This window comes from Populus alba, chromosome 1 (genome assembly GCF_005239225.2).
Source record: "Populus alba chromosome 1, ASM523922v2, whole genome shotgun sequence".
NCBI lineage: Eukaryota > Viridiplantae > Streptophyta > Magnoliopsida > Malpighiales > Salicaceae > Populus > Populus alba.
In genome coordinates this window covers 45258876-45275996 of record NC_133284.1, presented here as the reverse complement: position 1 = coordinate 45275996, position 17121 = coordinate 45258876, and the positions used below count along the sequence as shown (strand labels likewise).

At 32.5% G+C, this 17121-nt stretch overlaps 2 protein-coding genes across 2 annotated transcripts in view; one reads left to right on the top strand and one right to left on the bottom strand.

Moving 5' to 3' along the window:
* The window catches only part of LOC118038186 (probable bifunctional methylthioribulose-1-phosphate dehydratase/enolase-phosphatase E1), a 67734-nt gene that overhangs the window by 39251 nt on the left and 11362 nt on the right, over nucleotides 1-17121 (bottom strand). The gene's annotated exons all lie outside the window — the stretch shown is intronic.
* Nucleotides 10730-12327, top strand: LOC118038185 (VQ motif-containing protein 4). The gene is made up of 2 exons (XM_035044504.2): nucleotides 10730-12015; nucleotides 12125-12327. Exon 1 carries the CDS (start codon nucleotides 11256-11258, stop codon nucleotides 11958-11960), a length of 705 nt encoding a protein of 234 aa, XP_034900395.1. The 5' UTR covers nucleotides 10730-11255; the 3' UTR covers nucleotides 11961-12015; nucleotides 12125-12327.

Genomic DNA, 17121 nt, shown 5'->3' with positions numbered 1-17121 from the left:
AACCCCTTCAGAAATTTACAAAGGACCTTTCCATATGTCGGATTCCTACCAGTGTTAATGAGGCATTGACAGATCTGAAATGGACTCAAGCAATAAATGAAGAAATGGAGGCACTACTAAAGAATAATACATGGACTCTTATCCCATTACCTGAAGGAAAACAAATAGTGGGTTACAGATGGGCGTTCTCTATTACACACAAAGCAGATGGATCTGTTGACCGATATAAAGCAAGATTAGTAGCAAAGGGATACACACAGACATATGGTGTGGACTATCAGGAAACTTTCTCACCTGTTGCCAAGTTGAATACAGTTAGAGTACTACTATCACTAGCTGCAAATCTTGATTGGCCTTTACATCAACTTGATGTGAAGAATGCTTTCCTCCATGGCGAACTCAAAGAGGAGGTGTATATAGAGGTTCCTCCAGGTTATACAACACCTTCTAAGACTGAAATGGTGTGCAAATTATAACGAGCCTTATACGGACTAAAGCAGTCACCACGAGCATGGTTCGGAAGATTCGGTTTAGCAATGAAGAAATATGGCTTTCAACAAAGTAACTCTGAACACACTTTGTTCCTCATGCACAAGCTAGGAAAGGTAATTGCATTGATAGTCTATGTAGATGACATAATTATAACAGGAGATGATGTAGAAGAAATGTCTTAGCTTCAGAAACAGTTAGCAACTGAATTTGAGATGAAAAATCTAGGGGGACTAAAGTATTTTTTGGGAATTGAAGTTGCTAGGTCTAAGCAAGGTATATTTCTTTATCAATGACAGTACATATTAGACCTGCTAACAGAAGTAGGAATGTTGGAATGTAGACCTGCAAACACACCCATTGTTTAGAACCACAGATTTGGAGAATACCCAGACCAGATACCTACAAATAAAGGGAGATATCAAAGGTTAGTTGGTAAACTCATTTACCTCTCTCACACTCGGCAAGATATTGCATATGTGGTAAGTGTTATGAGCCAATTCATGCACAATCCAAGCAAAAGTCACATGGAGGCAGTGACTTGGATTCTCCAGTACCTGAAGTCATCTCCAGGCAAGGGGCTTATGTTCTCAAAACATGATAATCAGTTGAAGGTTGATGGATATATGGATGCAGATTGGGCAGGTAATATCACTGACAGAAAATCAACCTCAGGGTATTTTACATTTGTAGGAGGAAATCTTATAACCTGGAGAAGTAAGAAGCAAAAAGTGGTAGCATTGTCAAGTGTTGAAGCTAAGTTTAGAGGAATGTCTAAAGGTCTCTATGAACTCCTTTGGCTGAGAAAGCTACTTGCAGAGATCGGATTTGCCCCCACTTCTGAAATGAACCTCTTCTGCGATAATAAGGCAGCTATTTCCATTTCCCACAACCCTGTCCAACATGACCATACTAAACATGTGGAGGTAGACCGTCACTTCATCAAAGAGAATTTTAAAGCAAAAATAATTCGATTTCCATTTGTGAAATCCAAAGATCAGTTAGCAGATATTCTAACAAAAGCAGTATCTAGCAAGGACTTCTACAACTCACTTGGCAAGTTGTTCATGTGAGACATCTATGCACCAACTTGAGGGGGAGTGTTGGCGTGAGCTGTAATTACAATTAATTAGGAGATTTGTTAGGCATTCCAAATATGTGAAAATCCTGTTAATAAGGGAGATAGAGATAGCCTAGGATTGTACTGATCTTTCTTTCCTTTTATGCTCTCTTCTGATGTAAATATAAAGAAACAGAATACAGAATAAAAGAATAACTTTGATTGTGAATAATTGTCAATGGCATTACTCCATGTAGGATCGAGAGTGGCATTTTCCATGGCGATTAATCTGTTTTAGAGGTAATTATGTAAGATAATAATCTCTAACATGGACCAAGTGGGTCATGTTCTAGCATAAACATGCCTTAATATTATTTTCTAAATCTTATGATGGTAAATAGATCACATTATTAAATACCATATAAAAATGATATAAATAAATTCAGCTAAAAAAAAATTAAGGAATGGTGATTTGAGCTCATAGGCACTATAGTAGAGTTGGGTTCGAGCATGGCTATCCTGAACCTAACTCGAGTAATGGCACCTTGAGCGTTTGGACTTGAAATGGAACCCTAAGCCAATCTTGAGTCCTCACTTAGGTGACGGACTCTAAATTGTGAAACCTATAGAACCCAAACCTAGTTCTAATCTTAAATGAAATGGATTCCAGTGATGGGACCTCAAGGCTCGAGCTCGAGCCTCTATTAAAGAAGATGGATTTTGAACCCATCACTCAAAAACAAGGTTGTTAAAATCGCAAGTTAACTCGTAAAATCTTATGATTTTAGGAGTCAACATGTATCTAACGTGCTAAATCAGACTAAAATCTCAAAACCAGTAAAATCAAACTTAACTCATGCAAAATTGGTAAAATTGGTAAACTCGGTCTGATTTTATGAGTTTACTAAATTTGTGATATGAACCAAGTCAGGTCCAAATTTGACCTTAAAATTTTTGCTGGCTAGTTTTGCGAAATTGAGCATATCTTTCAAATCGTATATTAAATAAAGCTGAAATTTTATAGGAAAATATTATATACATGAAAATATATTGTGGTATATTTTCAGGTCAAATGGAGTTAGGAAACATAATATTTCAAGGGGTTAAATTTAGTAAACTAATATGTCAAACAATACCTTCATGTATTGTTTGGTACATATCTAAAGCTACTAGTGGAATTTTGCTTCGATTAAAGTTGGAATAGAAACTAGACATCTGAAACTTTTAACTATATATCATAGACCCAATAATTCATTCAAACAAGAGAGAACAACATGTTTGAAATTACGACTCAAATCTATCAAGAATAAATTAGGGCATGGTGACTTCAGCTCTTAGGCACTATGATAGAGTTAAGTTCGAGCATGGCTATCCTGAACCCAACTCGAGTAATGGCACCTTGAGTGTTTAGGCTTGAAATGGAACCCTAGGCCAATCTCGAGTCCTCACTTAGGTGACGGACTCTAAATTGTTGAACCCATAGGACCCAAACTGAGTTCTAATCTTGAATAAGATGGACTCTAGTAATAAGACCCTAAGGCTCGAGCTCGAGCCTCTATTAAAGGAGATGGATTTTGAACTCGTCACCTAAGAATGTCTTGCTTTCGAGGCTGTGAAGCCTATATTCATTATATTTCTTTAAATAAAATCTTGTTTTCTTCATGAGATTCTATTTTATTTTTCTTTGAGAAATACAAATTAGGGTAAATAACTTTTTGTTATTGAATGACTATTAAAGTTTAACCTTCGCTCCAAAGATTTCCAGTTAAAATTCTCATCTATCTAGCATTAACCAATTATCCTCTTAATTAAAATTCATAAAAAATGTTGTTTTAAGAAAATGGATCCTCAAATTTTACAAATCTAAAGGTAGAAGCTTTAATATATATGATGGCTAATTGGGTTAATTTCAAATAGATGGAGGTGCAATTGAAAAGGTTTTTTTTTTTTTTGTGGCTGAATAAAAAACGGGGTGATACATCCTTTTCCTTTAAAACTATGTGTTAGATACCCTTCTATTTCCTCAAATTTGTGAGAATTTTTTCTTTCTTTCACTCTCTTTTCCTTGTAATAAGCCTATACACGGCCATGAATCTCAAAGGCCAACGCCCTCCAAATAACGTTGAAGTATCCACTTTGAACAGCCAATATATACGAATATTTAAAACAAAATCAAAAGCATCGTTCTGATAATCTCCACAATCCAAACTCCATTACCACGAAGTTACACATTATGAGTTCATTATAACGTGCCTATAATTATTAGATAGATTCAAATATATATATATATATATATATATATATATATATATATATATATATATATATATATATATATATATATATATTGAGGTGTGCTTGGATTGAAATATAAGTTAATTAAAGTTTTAGTTAACTTTAAGCTTCCATCTAGCCTCCAATATTTCCCATGAGGTTTTATTTGTCCATTAATTAAGTCTATTTGTCAATTTATATGCCAAGAGTATGTTGATTGAAGGATCATTTTTATGATTATATATTGCTGAGAGCAACGCCTGAAAGGGTAGGACCATGCAGCCTTGACTTAAGACAGCCACCTTATAAGAAGTACCATCGACAAGTCTCTGCCTCGCGTTTTTCCATTTAAAAATTAAAGCCAAGAACAAAGAACACAAAGTCAAGCTTTTCGACTATACTATGCTCTAGAATTTAGATCCAACCAAAACCTTCACCTTCCTCGAAACTTCTCCGAGGTTTTTCTGCTTTACTATCGACTTTCCCGTGCCAGTATCCTTTCTATTTTTCCAAAGAAGGAAATTCAGTTTTATATTCTTCATTTATTTGTTGTTATAAATGAAGAAAAGATATCCAAACCTTGTTTTTATTTGATTGTAAGATATTGCCATTAACTATTTATAAGTGTAATTTCAGTTGATTTTCAAAGTATTTTTCATATCGAAATACATCAAAATAATTTTTTTTTATTGTTTTAAAAATTATTTTTGAAATTAGTGTATCAAAACGATTCAAAATATAAAAAAAATAATAATTTTTTATAAAACAAAATTAAATTTATTAATGACACAATCCTAGTTTGGTCTAGACTACTTATATATTCTTTTTAAGGGACATTTCGACAAGAATAATGTTTCCTACTCGTATACTTTTTTCCCTTTTTTTATTTTTTCTCAGGACTCGAAACCATCTTTATCTGAATTACCCGGGATTTGATGCTTACCATTAAGGCATTAACTCTCATGCTTGTGATATACACATCCATTAATCACTCTATCCTGACGTATTTTTTATGCCTGCCATACCACTAAGCAGCCGACCTCACGTGAATCTAAATACCAAACTTTAGGCCACGTTAGGAGAGGCTGGAATCGCTGAATCTGGAAAAAACAAAAATAAAGGTGACATGAGAGGTTGGTTTAATGGTTAATTAAGATGTAAGAGATTAATTATGTCCATAATTTCTTTAGTTATAAGGATTTAAATATCTAAAAAACGAATCCAAGGATCATTTTTATAAGACCTTTAGTTCCAAGTGTTGAATTTTTCTTTATATCAGGGGTGAGAAAAAAACTAAAAAACCGATTAAATCGAGAAAATAATAAAAAAAAAAAAACTGAAAAAAACCGAACCATAAAAAAAAAGATTAAAATTTAAAAAAACTAAACCGAGCCCAAACAGAATAAAAAAAATCAAGTCAAACCGGAAAAAACTGAATCAAACTGGTTTGAACTAATTTTTATCTTAAAAAAACCGAACTAAACCGAAAACCGGTCGGTTTGAACCGATTTCGATTCGGTTTTAGGTTTTTTAAAAAAAAAAAAATTGATTTGATTTTTTTTTTCTTTGGTAAAATGATCACCTCTACTTTATATATATATATATATATATATATATATATAAACCTTTAGTTGGTATGGGTATGAGTTGATCCAAGGATTTCTTCAAATAAAAAAAAAGGAGAAGGAAACATGTAAAATAGGGCTATAAAATATACTTTTGGGTATGAGACTATAGAATATATTATTTAATGTGTCATAAACTTCATAGTGAGCTGGTTTCTTGGATCAAAGATGTGCCCAACACGACACTAGCAATTAAGGAACGTCTGTAATGATGGTGGCATGCGCCATAAGACTACGGTTTAGCGGACCCTACGAAGAAGTAAGCAAAATCTAATTATTATTCTTAACAAAATTGTCTCCATACACTACATAAGAAGCTCCAAAAGCCAACTAATATTAACATTGTTTTAGAAATTAGTCAAGCCGGCGAAAGAAACACCGTTGTTGTTGTTGTTATATTATTTTTTTATTACTGTTCTAAATATTTTATTAGTCAGAGTTTATGCTGTACAATCTACTAATCAATGGACATCAAACACGTATAAAGGTTAGCATACCATGGAAATTTAATTTAATGCTATACATTCAAGGGATCGGTCGATCCTTGATGTGTTTGTGCGTGTGTAGCTACACATTTATATATACTTAACATGGAGATTAATTTAAGTTCTTAAACTCTCCTAGTTTATAGTTGACCAACTAATGGTCAATCATGTATCACTACTATAAGAAAAATATCATAAGAAAAACTGGTGAAATATTTTTGTTGGTAAATTATAATGAATTTTACCGATAAAATATTATCTCGTTGTCTGCATCGATAAAAACTAGATATACCAACATAATAAGTTTGTCGGTATATTCCAGTAAGCATTGGAATTGTTCCCTTCTCCATAACATTGTTCCCTTCTCTCTAACATTGTTCATTATGTTAAATACATAAGGTATCATCAACGAATTAAGTCTGTTAGTATTTTTCTCGAGAGCTATGAGACTGTTCACTACTCAATTGCACTATTAATTATTATTCTTTACAAACGGAATCACCGATGGATTAAAAAGTCATCGGTGATGTTTGGAGGATTTCTAAGAATTTTTGATTAATTTGAAAATTTAAATTAAATATTATACACAGAATCACCAATAGACTGAAAAGTCGTCGGTGATAGTTGGGGGGTTTCTGAGAATTTTTTATTAAGTTAAAAAATTTAAATTAAATATTATAGGCAGAATCATCAATGGATTGAAAAGTCATCGGTGATATTTGGGGGGTTTCTGAAAAAAAATTATTAAATTAAAAAATTTTAATTAAATATTACAAGTAGAATCACACCGACAGAATTGTTACAAATATTAATATTTGATTATTCATCAATAAAACCATCAATTAAAATGCTCAATTAAAAGACCAGATTCACTAATTTCATAAACTACGCACTTCTTCTTCTTCTTCTTCTGTAAAACACATCAACATCCCTCTCTTTTTTTTCTCTTCTTTCCTCAACTCCTTCTCTTCTCTTCTCATCCACGCATAGGTATATCTTCTCCTGTCTTCTTCTTTTATCTTCTCAATTTTTTTTAATTGGCATACTTTATGATTTCTTATTTTCATTTTCTCAACTTCTCTAGCAACGAAGTTAAGGTAAGATTTTTATTTTTTCTTCTATTTTTTGTGTTTTTTTATTATAATTTTTTCTTTTTTTTAATTTGTTCGAATGTTGTTGTAGGAATTGTTTTCATATGAGAACAATTTTGTTGGATTTTAGTTGGATTTTGTTTTTCAATTTTGTTGTTCAATTTCAATTAAATGAATTTATTTGTTGCTGGATTATGGGTTCTCGCGTAGGTTTTCTAGGTTAGGTGGAAGTTGTTTTTAGTTGATTAATTTATTTGTTGCTTTTTTTTTGTTATTTATTTGTTGCAAATTTGTTTGAGTTGATTTTCTTTTTTCTTTTTCTTTTTTTTCCAAACAACTTAGTTCTTGGGCATCATTATTGAGTGTTGATTTATATTAATTTATTTTATTTTATTATTTTTTAATTTTGTTTAAAAGATTTTAAAAAAATTCAATAATTACTGACGATTGTATATTCCAAAGAGTTGAAAAGAAATTACTACAAATGTCATCGTTACTATTTAATCATCGACAGAATTGAATACACTCTTTCTATCGATTGTATGCCAAATTCCCCAAGAAAAAATATCAACAAAATGAAGCGGGTAATTTTTTTTTTAATGTGCTTTTGCCATCAGTAAATCAATTAATAATTTTATTGCTGACAGACCAGAAACCAATGACGAGTTTTACCAACGGAGTATTTCCGTTTATAAGCCCATCGGTAAAAATGGTGCCGGCAGACTGAGAGTATAAAAAACTGTAAAAAATTCTTTCAGCAAATCTAGAAATTCTAGTAATGTATGTCCTTAATTTGGGTATTTTTTATTAGAAAATAAATAAATAAAGATATTAGTTCAATCCAAAATTTTCATTAGGTTAGTGTGGCAAAGGAACATTTGGTGGAAGGTTTAGCCATTAATGCATGGCAAGTGCAAAGAAAGCAATTATACAAAGGAGGCAAAAGGAGGAAAAAAACATTTGAGAGAGATGTGCAAACCAAACGTCCCGATTGCAACTTCCATTGCAACTACAGAAATGACAAGGGAAATTCTAGTTGCTACCAAGCAAAAAAGCGCGTTCATGAACATGTAATTGACTCTGAAACATCATCTACAGGCAGAATGGGAAAGCCAGTCAGTCTTTCTCATGCAATAATAGCCTCAATGCAATCCAATATATATGGTGAAAGATCACTTAATAATATAAAATTGTCCTGTCACTCTTCACCTTCATATTTATCCACTGGACCTACTTGAGGATACTCCATTATCCACTTGAGATTTGCGCACCCTCTTTCTCCTCCTCTTTTTGCAGAGAAGGGGTGGGATTCAAGTTTTTCGGTTAAGAAGTAGTACTATATACGTGGAGATTCATGATTTTATTCTTATTTCATCGAGATTTGTGCTCACTTTGGATAAATCAACTTACACGGCACCATGAATTTTCTGTCCATTTCATCTGTAGGAGTGATAATTATAATATCATCGATCGAACACAGTACTGTTGAAACAGCCACCTTTCGCAGGCTTCTGTTGCTTGTGGTTTAATCAAGATTTTTTTGCAGAAACTTTAAGCTAATTAGTGTAAATGCAGTTTGTTAGGAGCTCCACAAACCAGACATAATGATTTTAGCTTGAAAGAATGCGATCCCTTTTTGAGCAGCAGTGGCATTTAATGGAGTTTCGGTCCCCCATCTTTTCTCATCTATGTATATTTTTTCCCCTGTGATCCTCTTTGAGATATAGTATATAATAAGCACTGAGAACTTGATTCTCCTTTTGTTTTTCTCTTTTCTTTTCCGTTTTTTTGTCTGCTATAATCAAGAAACTTTTGTTAATGGGGGAGCGAACAGCACTTTGAAAGCTTGATTCGATGAAAAAAAAAAAAAAACCAGAATCGGTTCACTGTTCTTGCTCGTTCACACCAGTTCTTGAACCCGAATAGATTCATCGATCCACAAGATCAAGCAATAAGAAGATGAGATTCTGGCTGTCATGAGAGGATAATTAGGAGAGTGACTAATGGGGTGATTAAGGCTAATTAAGAGCTCCGGATTACGGCGTGGGGAGAGAAGGAATTAGTTAAAATGTATAAGCTCACTCTCCATCTTGTCTCAAATGGTGGCTCAACTTACTTCTTTCTTTTCAATATAGGTGAAGAATCTTATCTGTGCATAAAATGTTAGTGGTTGTACAATGAAACCCTAGCTAATATGTATCCCACACAGGGGATTCTTACTGTCACCTGCTATTGAAAGAACTTCTTGACCTTAATGCATTGAAGCGTGATGAGGGCCAATCATTGATAGTTCAAACTTAACACTTAACAGTGCTGTGTTTGGTCAGGGGAAAAAACAAAAGAAGAAATCAGCTTGAAAAAGGAGGGAAAAAACACATATAGTCCCTAATCTCTTCTAATTAATCAAAATAGTACGTATTGAACAGGAAAAGTGAAGAGATTAATTTTCAGTGATCTTTGTTCGGCTTAACATAAATTTACAAGTGTTTGGGAGTGCGGTTGTGGTTGTTTTATAAAATGTTTTTCACTTAAAAATATATCATAATAATAAATTATTTTTATTTTTAAAAAATTATTTTTAACATCATCATATCAAAATAATTTAAAAACACCAAAAAAATATTAATTTAAAGTAAAGAAAAAAATCAAAAAAATTTTAAATTTTTTTATAAAGACTTTTAAAACACAACACCTTTCACAACCATGCATAAACCTTGGCCATCTTTAAAAAACCTCGGCTATCTTTGAATGCGGTCCTCTATGATAATTAAATATTTTACTTTGTTTCAATAACTAGAGTAGAAATAGCCTAGGATTTAGAAAGATAAAATAAAAAATAGCATTGCAAATAATGAGATTGGAAGTGAATTACTCAAGTTTGCAGAGTATTTGTTGGTTATATAATATTTACTTGGCAACTACTTAGGTATGTTTTTTTTTTTTTTTGGTGACTAAGATTAAAATTTGTGCATAGAACTAATCAAAAAAGCTAGAAAAAAAAAAGTAAAAAATACTTGTTTTATGGTTGATTTTTATTCATAATTAAATTGTAACCAACCTTAACCTAAACTTCAATTTCAATCTCAATCATAAAAACAAACAAACTCAATTAATTAAAATAAATGCACTAACTAATTAAAATAAAAGCACAATGAGCAAGAATGAACCAATCAAGTAGAGGCGGTAGCTTCATCACATGACAAGTGAAAATCATAATTATTAAAACTAGACTGGAAAGAATCCGGTGTAAAACTAAAGTTTTTTTTTTATAAAATAAGTTAATTCTAATTAATCAATTAAATAAAAATAATTTAAAAATATAAATAATATTGTTTCAATTTTAAAAAAAAAAATCAGATTTCAATAGAATATCTATAAGTCAATTTCAAGTTAATTTCTATTCATTTAGATAATTTGAATGACGAGTCATGTAGATCAGATTTAAAAAAAAAAAAAAAAAAAAAAAAAAAAAAAAAAAAAACCTGAACGGTGAAGTCGGGCATATAGGATCCATGATTTCGTAATTAATGGATGGATGGATGGTTGTTGTTGCTATCATCTCCAATCCCATCACACAAGAGTCCTTCCTTGCAGTCAGGGCTCCGAAGTCAATGCCCCACACACACACGCGCACACACACTCACACACACGCGCGCGCACACACACACGTATATAAATATCCTTTCCTTTCCGCATTTTGATTCCAAGAAGAACTTGCTAGCCACAGATGCTGTTGCCCAAATATTCCAAACACAACCATAACCCTTCCCGTATTTTTTTATAATCCCAAAACCGCCGCTGGGCATATATTTTCTCCCTGCCCATAGCCCATCAGCTAATCACCCACCGGGGAAAAAATTAAAAAAATAAAAAGCTTACTAATTTTTTATTATAGTGAAAACAGCCGAACCATATATGTATATATATCCATTTTTTCGCCTTTAAGTACAACAACACACACGCAGACATTGCAAGGAAAGGAAACGGACCCTTTTTTACCTTCTCTCTCTCTCTCTCTCTCTCTCTCTCTCTCTCTCTAAGCCTTGTTTTTCACTCTTCTATTCCATATTTCCACCCACCACCACTCTTAAAAGTTAACTCCTCTCTCTTTCGAGGTGGTATTGTGGTGGTGGTGGTGGAAATCAATAAGAGAGCGAGAGGAAGAGGAAGAGCTAGCTAAGCTTGACTATTATAACACCCTCCGCCCTCCGCCCTCTCCCAATAAAATTCGATGAAAACCTCCACAAGATTTCAAGAAACCAAAAACCCATCTCCAATAAACTCTCCTCGTAGCAATGGAAGCAACAATGGGGTCCAGATTCACGCCCCACCACTCACTCCAATACCCATCTCCAGATCTGACACTAACCCTTACCCAACAACCTTTGTCCAAGCAGACACTTCTACTTTCAAACAAGTTGTCCAAATGCTCACTGGCTCAACGGAAACAGCAAAGCAGGCCTCCTCAAAAACAACCCAAGATCCGCCAACAACACCAACTCAAACTTCAAGGAGCTACAACATCCCTCCTATCAAGAACATGCCCAAGAGACAACAAAACAGCTTTAAACTTTATGAAAGAAGAAACAACAGCTTCAAAAACAGTCTCATGATCAACACTTTATTGCCTAGTTTTGCAAATACCTGTAACTCTTCATCGGTTACTGGGTTTTCACCAAGAAACAAGCCGGAGATCTTGTCCCCAAGCTTGCTTGACTTCCCTAGACTTACACTTAGCCCTGTGACTCCACTAAATGAAGACCCTTTTAACAAGAGCTCACCTTCTTTAGGGAATTCATCAGAAGAGGAGAGAGCGATAGCAGAGAAAGGTTTTTACTTGCATCCATCACCTATATCTACTCCAAGAGACTCAGAGCCTCAGTTGTTGTCGCTTTTTCCTGTAACCTCGCCAAGAGTTTCAGGCTCTTCTTCTTGAATATTATTCAAGTCAAAAGGATTGATGATGGTTTATGGATGGTTTTGAGGGAGAGGTAGAAATCTTTGTGTTCAATTGTATAATTTGATCTCTCTTTTCATCATATATGGTAAAGTCTTTAATTAATTTCTTTGGCCACTTTCTTTTCTCTCTTTTTTTTCCAGTTTCTTTGGTGGTTTTTCTGATAACTGGGGACTATATATTACCATTAGGCAAGATTATTTAGGTGAATTTCATGCTTTCTTCTTCTTCTTTTTTGGAGGAATACAAGTATCAACATGGGAGAATCAATTTGACTGTGTGTGTGCATTTCTGAATACGCTGGCTTATTTTCAAGAATTTTGTAGAAACTATAGTGTTTTTTTTTTCCTCTCTCTTTCTCACTCTCTTATTGACCCATGAATAGTAGATATGAAATTTCATTTTCCTCGCTAAAAGTAGATTGAGAATTCACAATTTGTACTGAGATATCTTGAGTAGACAAGTAGTTAAGTGGTATGCTCAATCATTGCAGGAGCTGACCACTGCATGACAATGTTAGTGGCCATTTACTGCATTTGATGTCAAAAGAAATTTTCAAAAAAAATATAATCAGCTGGGATGGAGATGAGTGGTAGTATGTTTTGCATTTTTTGATATGTAATGCTTTCGTCCTATTAAATTAATCAGGTCAAATTTCCAATTTTGAGTGTTAAATAAGTTGCCTGAGGAAGGTATTCTTGTCCTAAAATGGCCCACAAACTCAAAGTTTGAACAAGTTCACCTCATGCAGTTTTTATGAACATCTATACCATTGACTTGAGAAGAAAGAAAAAAACCAGTACAAGGGAGAGATTACACAGTAGAAAAGCAATTTATGCCAAGAGAAAGTGTGGGATCAGAAATCGGAACAGTTCAATAGCTGATATTATTATTTACCATTAATGTCATAAATACTATTACTGGTTTCTTGTTCTTTCCGTCTCTAGTTTCTCTCTCTGGTTTCATGCATGCTCTTTTATAGAACACTGTAAATTTGTTTTTTTTTTTTTTAAAGTTGGCACAATAAATTAAAAATATCCACGGAGTATCACAGTTAGAAAAAATTAATGAATTTTTAACTATAACATGTAAAAACTATACTATTTAACCAATTTTTTTTTCATCTGTTTTATTTAGCCAATATTTTTTTAAAAAAAATGTGCTCATAACCCAAAATAGCTGTAAATCCTGCCCTAGATCTTTTGGCCAAATGAATCAACTTGACATGAGAGATTCTTGCAGTCTGAGTGCTCAGATTCTTGAGAAGTGAGAGAGAATGAATTTGAGGCATCCTTAGATTGTTTTTGGGTATCTAGCACCATTTTTCAGGAGCTTGTAAGGAACAACAGAAATTAATGAGTTTGCCTCTTTCATGAAGGAAGTGAAGTCATTGTCCTTTGCTCTAACTTTCAATTGCTATGCAATCATGCAATTTTGTTATTGTTTCCTACTTTATTTTCGTATTGAGCTTAAGGTGTGGTCTTTTTTTTGACTTGGAGGAGACCTGCTATCATGGGGGGGGGAGCACAAGAAAGGTTAGAAAAAAGAAATAAAGAGAAGAGAAAGTGTGGACTTTGATATAATGATGATGACTGAGAAAGAAGGAAAAGAGAGGGAGTATGAGCATAACAACAAAAGAAAAGCAGAGAACATGTGTCTGTATAAACTCTCTCTTGTATTTTACTTTGCCATCCATGGTGTCTGTATGGACCAGATAGGGCATTATTTGACAAAGAACTTCCCTGATCTTTCTGTTCTAGTTTAGTTGCAAGTTGAGGAACTTTTAGAGCCTGCTTAGGGTGCATTTGCCTTGCCTGACAAGGCCAGTTTCTGTGGCTGTTCAACATATATCCTAACTTGATCATATTTCCAGCACAAGATATAGAGACGAATACTATATATATACATCAGTTTAAAACCATGAAAAGATTCCATTAATCCTTTTCACCGCAAAAAATAAGAGCTGCTTCCACTTATGCTATTGAATATTTGCAATGATCCACATGATCAGATTACCAGGTCTACTTTTCTTGGGCTAGTTTGAAAAGGGAGAAATCTCATTGGATATTTTAGTTTTTTCCAGAATGTTTCTCCTCTGGATAATCCTCTTAATGATTTTGTCCCTTTGAAAAAAATAGCAGAAGACTTATCATTCCCTCTTACCCATGATGAAATGGTGGATAAATTATTTGATCAAGACTTCTGACGAGCAACCTCAGGCCCACCCAGTGCAGATTCAAACACTAGCTGCTCACATCTCTCCGGAAGTTTGTATCTGTACAGTCGTTTTTTGGGCCACCACAGGATACGAAGTTTTTCAAGGTATGTTTTGCATTGTAGTTCATGACAACAAATTATATTCAACTCTTAGGCCAGCCACGCTTCTCCAAGCACTGCAATATTAATCCAAATTTATGGTCGACACTCTTGTAATTGTGTTTCTCCGGTGCTGTTGACCTGTGCGAGCCTTACAGTGTCGTAACAAATACATATCCGTTGTGCGTGATCGGAGTAATCTGGTCTCCCTGTTGAAAATGTCTCCTAATCATCGAATAAAAAAGAAAAACGGTGCTCATTTCATAAAAGCAAATGCGTGACGACTTTGAATCCTTCAGAGGGAAGGTGCGACCACAGCAGAGGGAATTATGAACTCAGCTCACATAGTGCTAAACAAATGATTTAAAGGGTCTGAATTTTTCCCATTGAAGATTAGTAAAAACTTTGAATCTGTCATGATCCAATACAATGATATGATATTTGGCATTACTAAACGATTGATCGTGTTTGCCAAGTGGTCAGAATAATATTATTATATGCTTACTTTTAAAATATCAAACCAAGTGGTCGCAATAATAATTAGACACCAAGCTAGGAATAAAGTGGGCACAACGAATGTCAACAAAAGGGTTTTTTTTTTTTTTTTTTTTCCTTCTCAATTATTGATGATGGTGGCGTTTTTCATTTACTAGAAAAGTGAAATTAGCAGTCACTAAGTTCGTTGAGATTTACAATATTCACCCAGACATGTCGAAGTGGTTGTTATATTCTTCTAATTCATGGTAGATTCTGATCAACACAACTAATAATGAGTTGTAACTCAACTTGTGCTAGTGTTTCTCTTCTTTCAAGATATTTAGATTGATGTTATAGATAATAATATAAATTATATTTTAAAATTTTGTTTAATAAGATATTGAATTTAATTAGTTCTTTAATATATAAATTTGAATCTTATTATCTTTATTTATTTAATAAAAAATAAGTATAAGATAGTTTGAGTCCGTGCAACTTTCAAGTCCAAATGATTTTTACTTAAGAGGGTGTGTTAGAGAATAATATAAATTATATCTTGAGACCTCACATATTAGCTTAAGCTACTAGGTTAAATTTGATAACTAAACGATCACAAGTTTGAATTTCATCATCCTCGTTTATTTGATAAAAAATAAGTAGATATTGTGGATCTTCGCAAATTTCAAGCTTAAAAAAATTTTATTTAAGAGGATGTGTTAGAAAATAATATAAATTTATATCTTAGAACCTCGTCTAACAACTTAAATTATTAGGTTAAATTAGTTATTTGATTTATTCAACCCCATATTTTTTTTATTAAAATGGAGTAATTTAACTGTAGATAGATTAAAAGGGGCTGCAGACCAGAAGAAATTCCTACTTCGGTTTATATGATATAGGGTCGATAAAATTAAGCTGTGTGTTGTGCTTTTAATTTGTGTGTGGCATATAACTAGCCAATGTTGTCTATGCTGTCTTCTTATGTGAATCGAGTTCGTTAATTTCTCAAATAGTTCATAAACATAATTGCTCCAAAGAATAAATCTTATTTTCCAACACAACCTGTACTCCCCCACCCCCTTCCACAGGACAAGCTTCAGTTATTCCCAGTTTCAATAATTACATTACAGTACCTACTAAAAGAGGACTTTTAAGTGGAAAAAAAAAAAAACACATACATTTTAATTTTGCATTTTTAAAAAATTTTATGTTTCATCCATGTAGTTTTATATATTTATATTTTGGTTTTAAACTTTACTTTTTATATGACTTTATAGATGAGTGATGGCTAATAAAAAAAATTAGAGAAAAGCAATGGAAACACAACAAAAAATATTTCATCATGGTTATCAATGGAAATTGCTACAGGAAAATTTCGTTAGAATTTTGCATTGAAATTATTGATGTGTCATATTATTGATGGAATTCCATTAATGATAATTTTATATATATCACAACGAAATTATCATTGATAAAATTCCATTAATAATCTGACACATTAGTAATTGTATCAATATATTGATAGAATTACTAATTTGTCAGATTATTGATGGAATTCCGTCAATGATATATATATATATATATATATAAAAGTACTTTCTTGTACACAATTTTTTCTTCTTTCAAAACAAATTACAACATCTCTCTCATCTCCCTAAAAAATTCCAACAACAACAAACTCCACCAATCCAACTACTACAACCTATCATCGACATAACATCTCTCTCAAAGACCTAAATTTCCCTTCATTAATTTTGTTTTTTTGTCAAGCTCCACTCCACCAAGTAAGCAAACTCACTCATTTGTTTTAACTTATTTATGTTCTAAGTTAGATTATTGATATTTATCTATAGTATTTATAATTTGCTTGTATGTTTAAGTGTTTTACTTGTTTTATAATGATAATTTTCATGTCTTAATGTATGATTTATATTTAGGATTTGGATTTGCAAAAAAAAAATATTAATTTGTTACTTGATAAAATTGAGCGTAATTTTGTAACTTAAGTGTGTTAGAATTGAAAAAATATATAATGGGTAATTTAGTACCATTTATTTTTTATCAATTTTATGGTTAAGTTGAGAATTTGAAAAAAATAATTTTATGTGGAATTGATAATAATTAAATATATTAATTTAGATTGAATAAATTTGAATTGAAGAAATGATGGATAATTCGTTGGGTACCAATTTAATTTAGTATTTAGGGTTTAGTTAAATTAATGTATAATTGATAATAATTAGGGTATTAATTGGTTTTATTTATTCTTAAATTGAATAAATAATAGGTAGTTAGTTGGGTATCAATTTTATTTTTTATTTTTTTGTCAATATTATGGTTTAGTTGA

What these genes read in the sequence shown, in the direction of transcription:
- LOC118038185 (XM_035044504.2), top strand. Translation starts at nt 11,256, where the DNA reads ATGAAAACCTCCACAAGATTTCAAGAAACCAAAAACCCATCTCCAATA.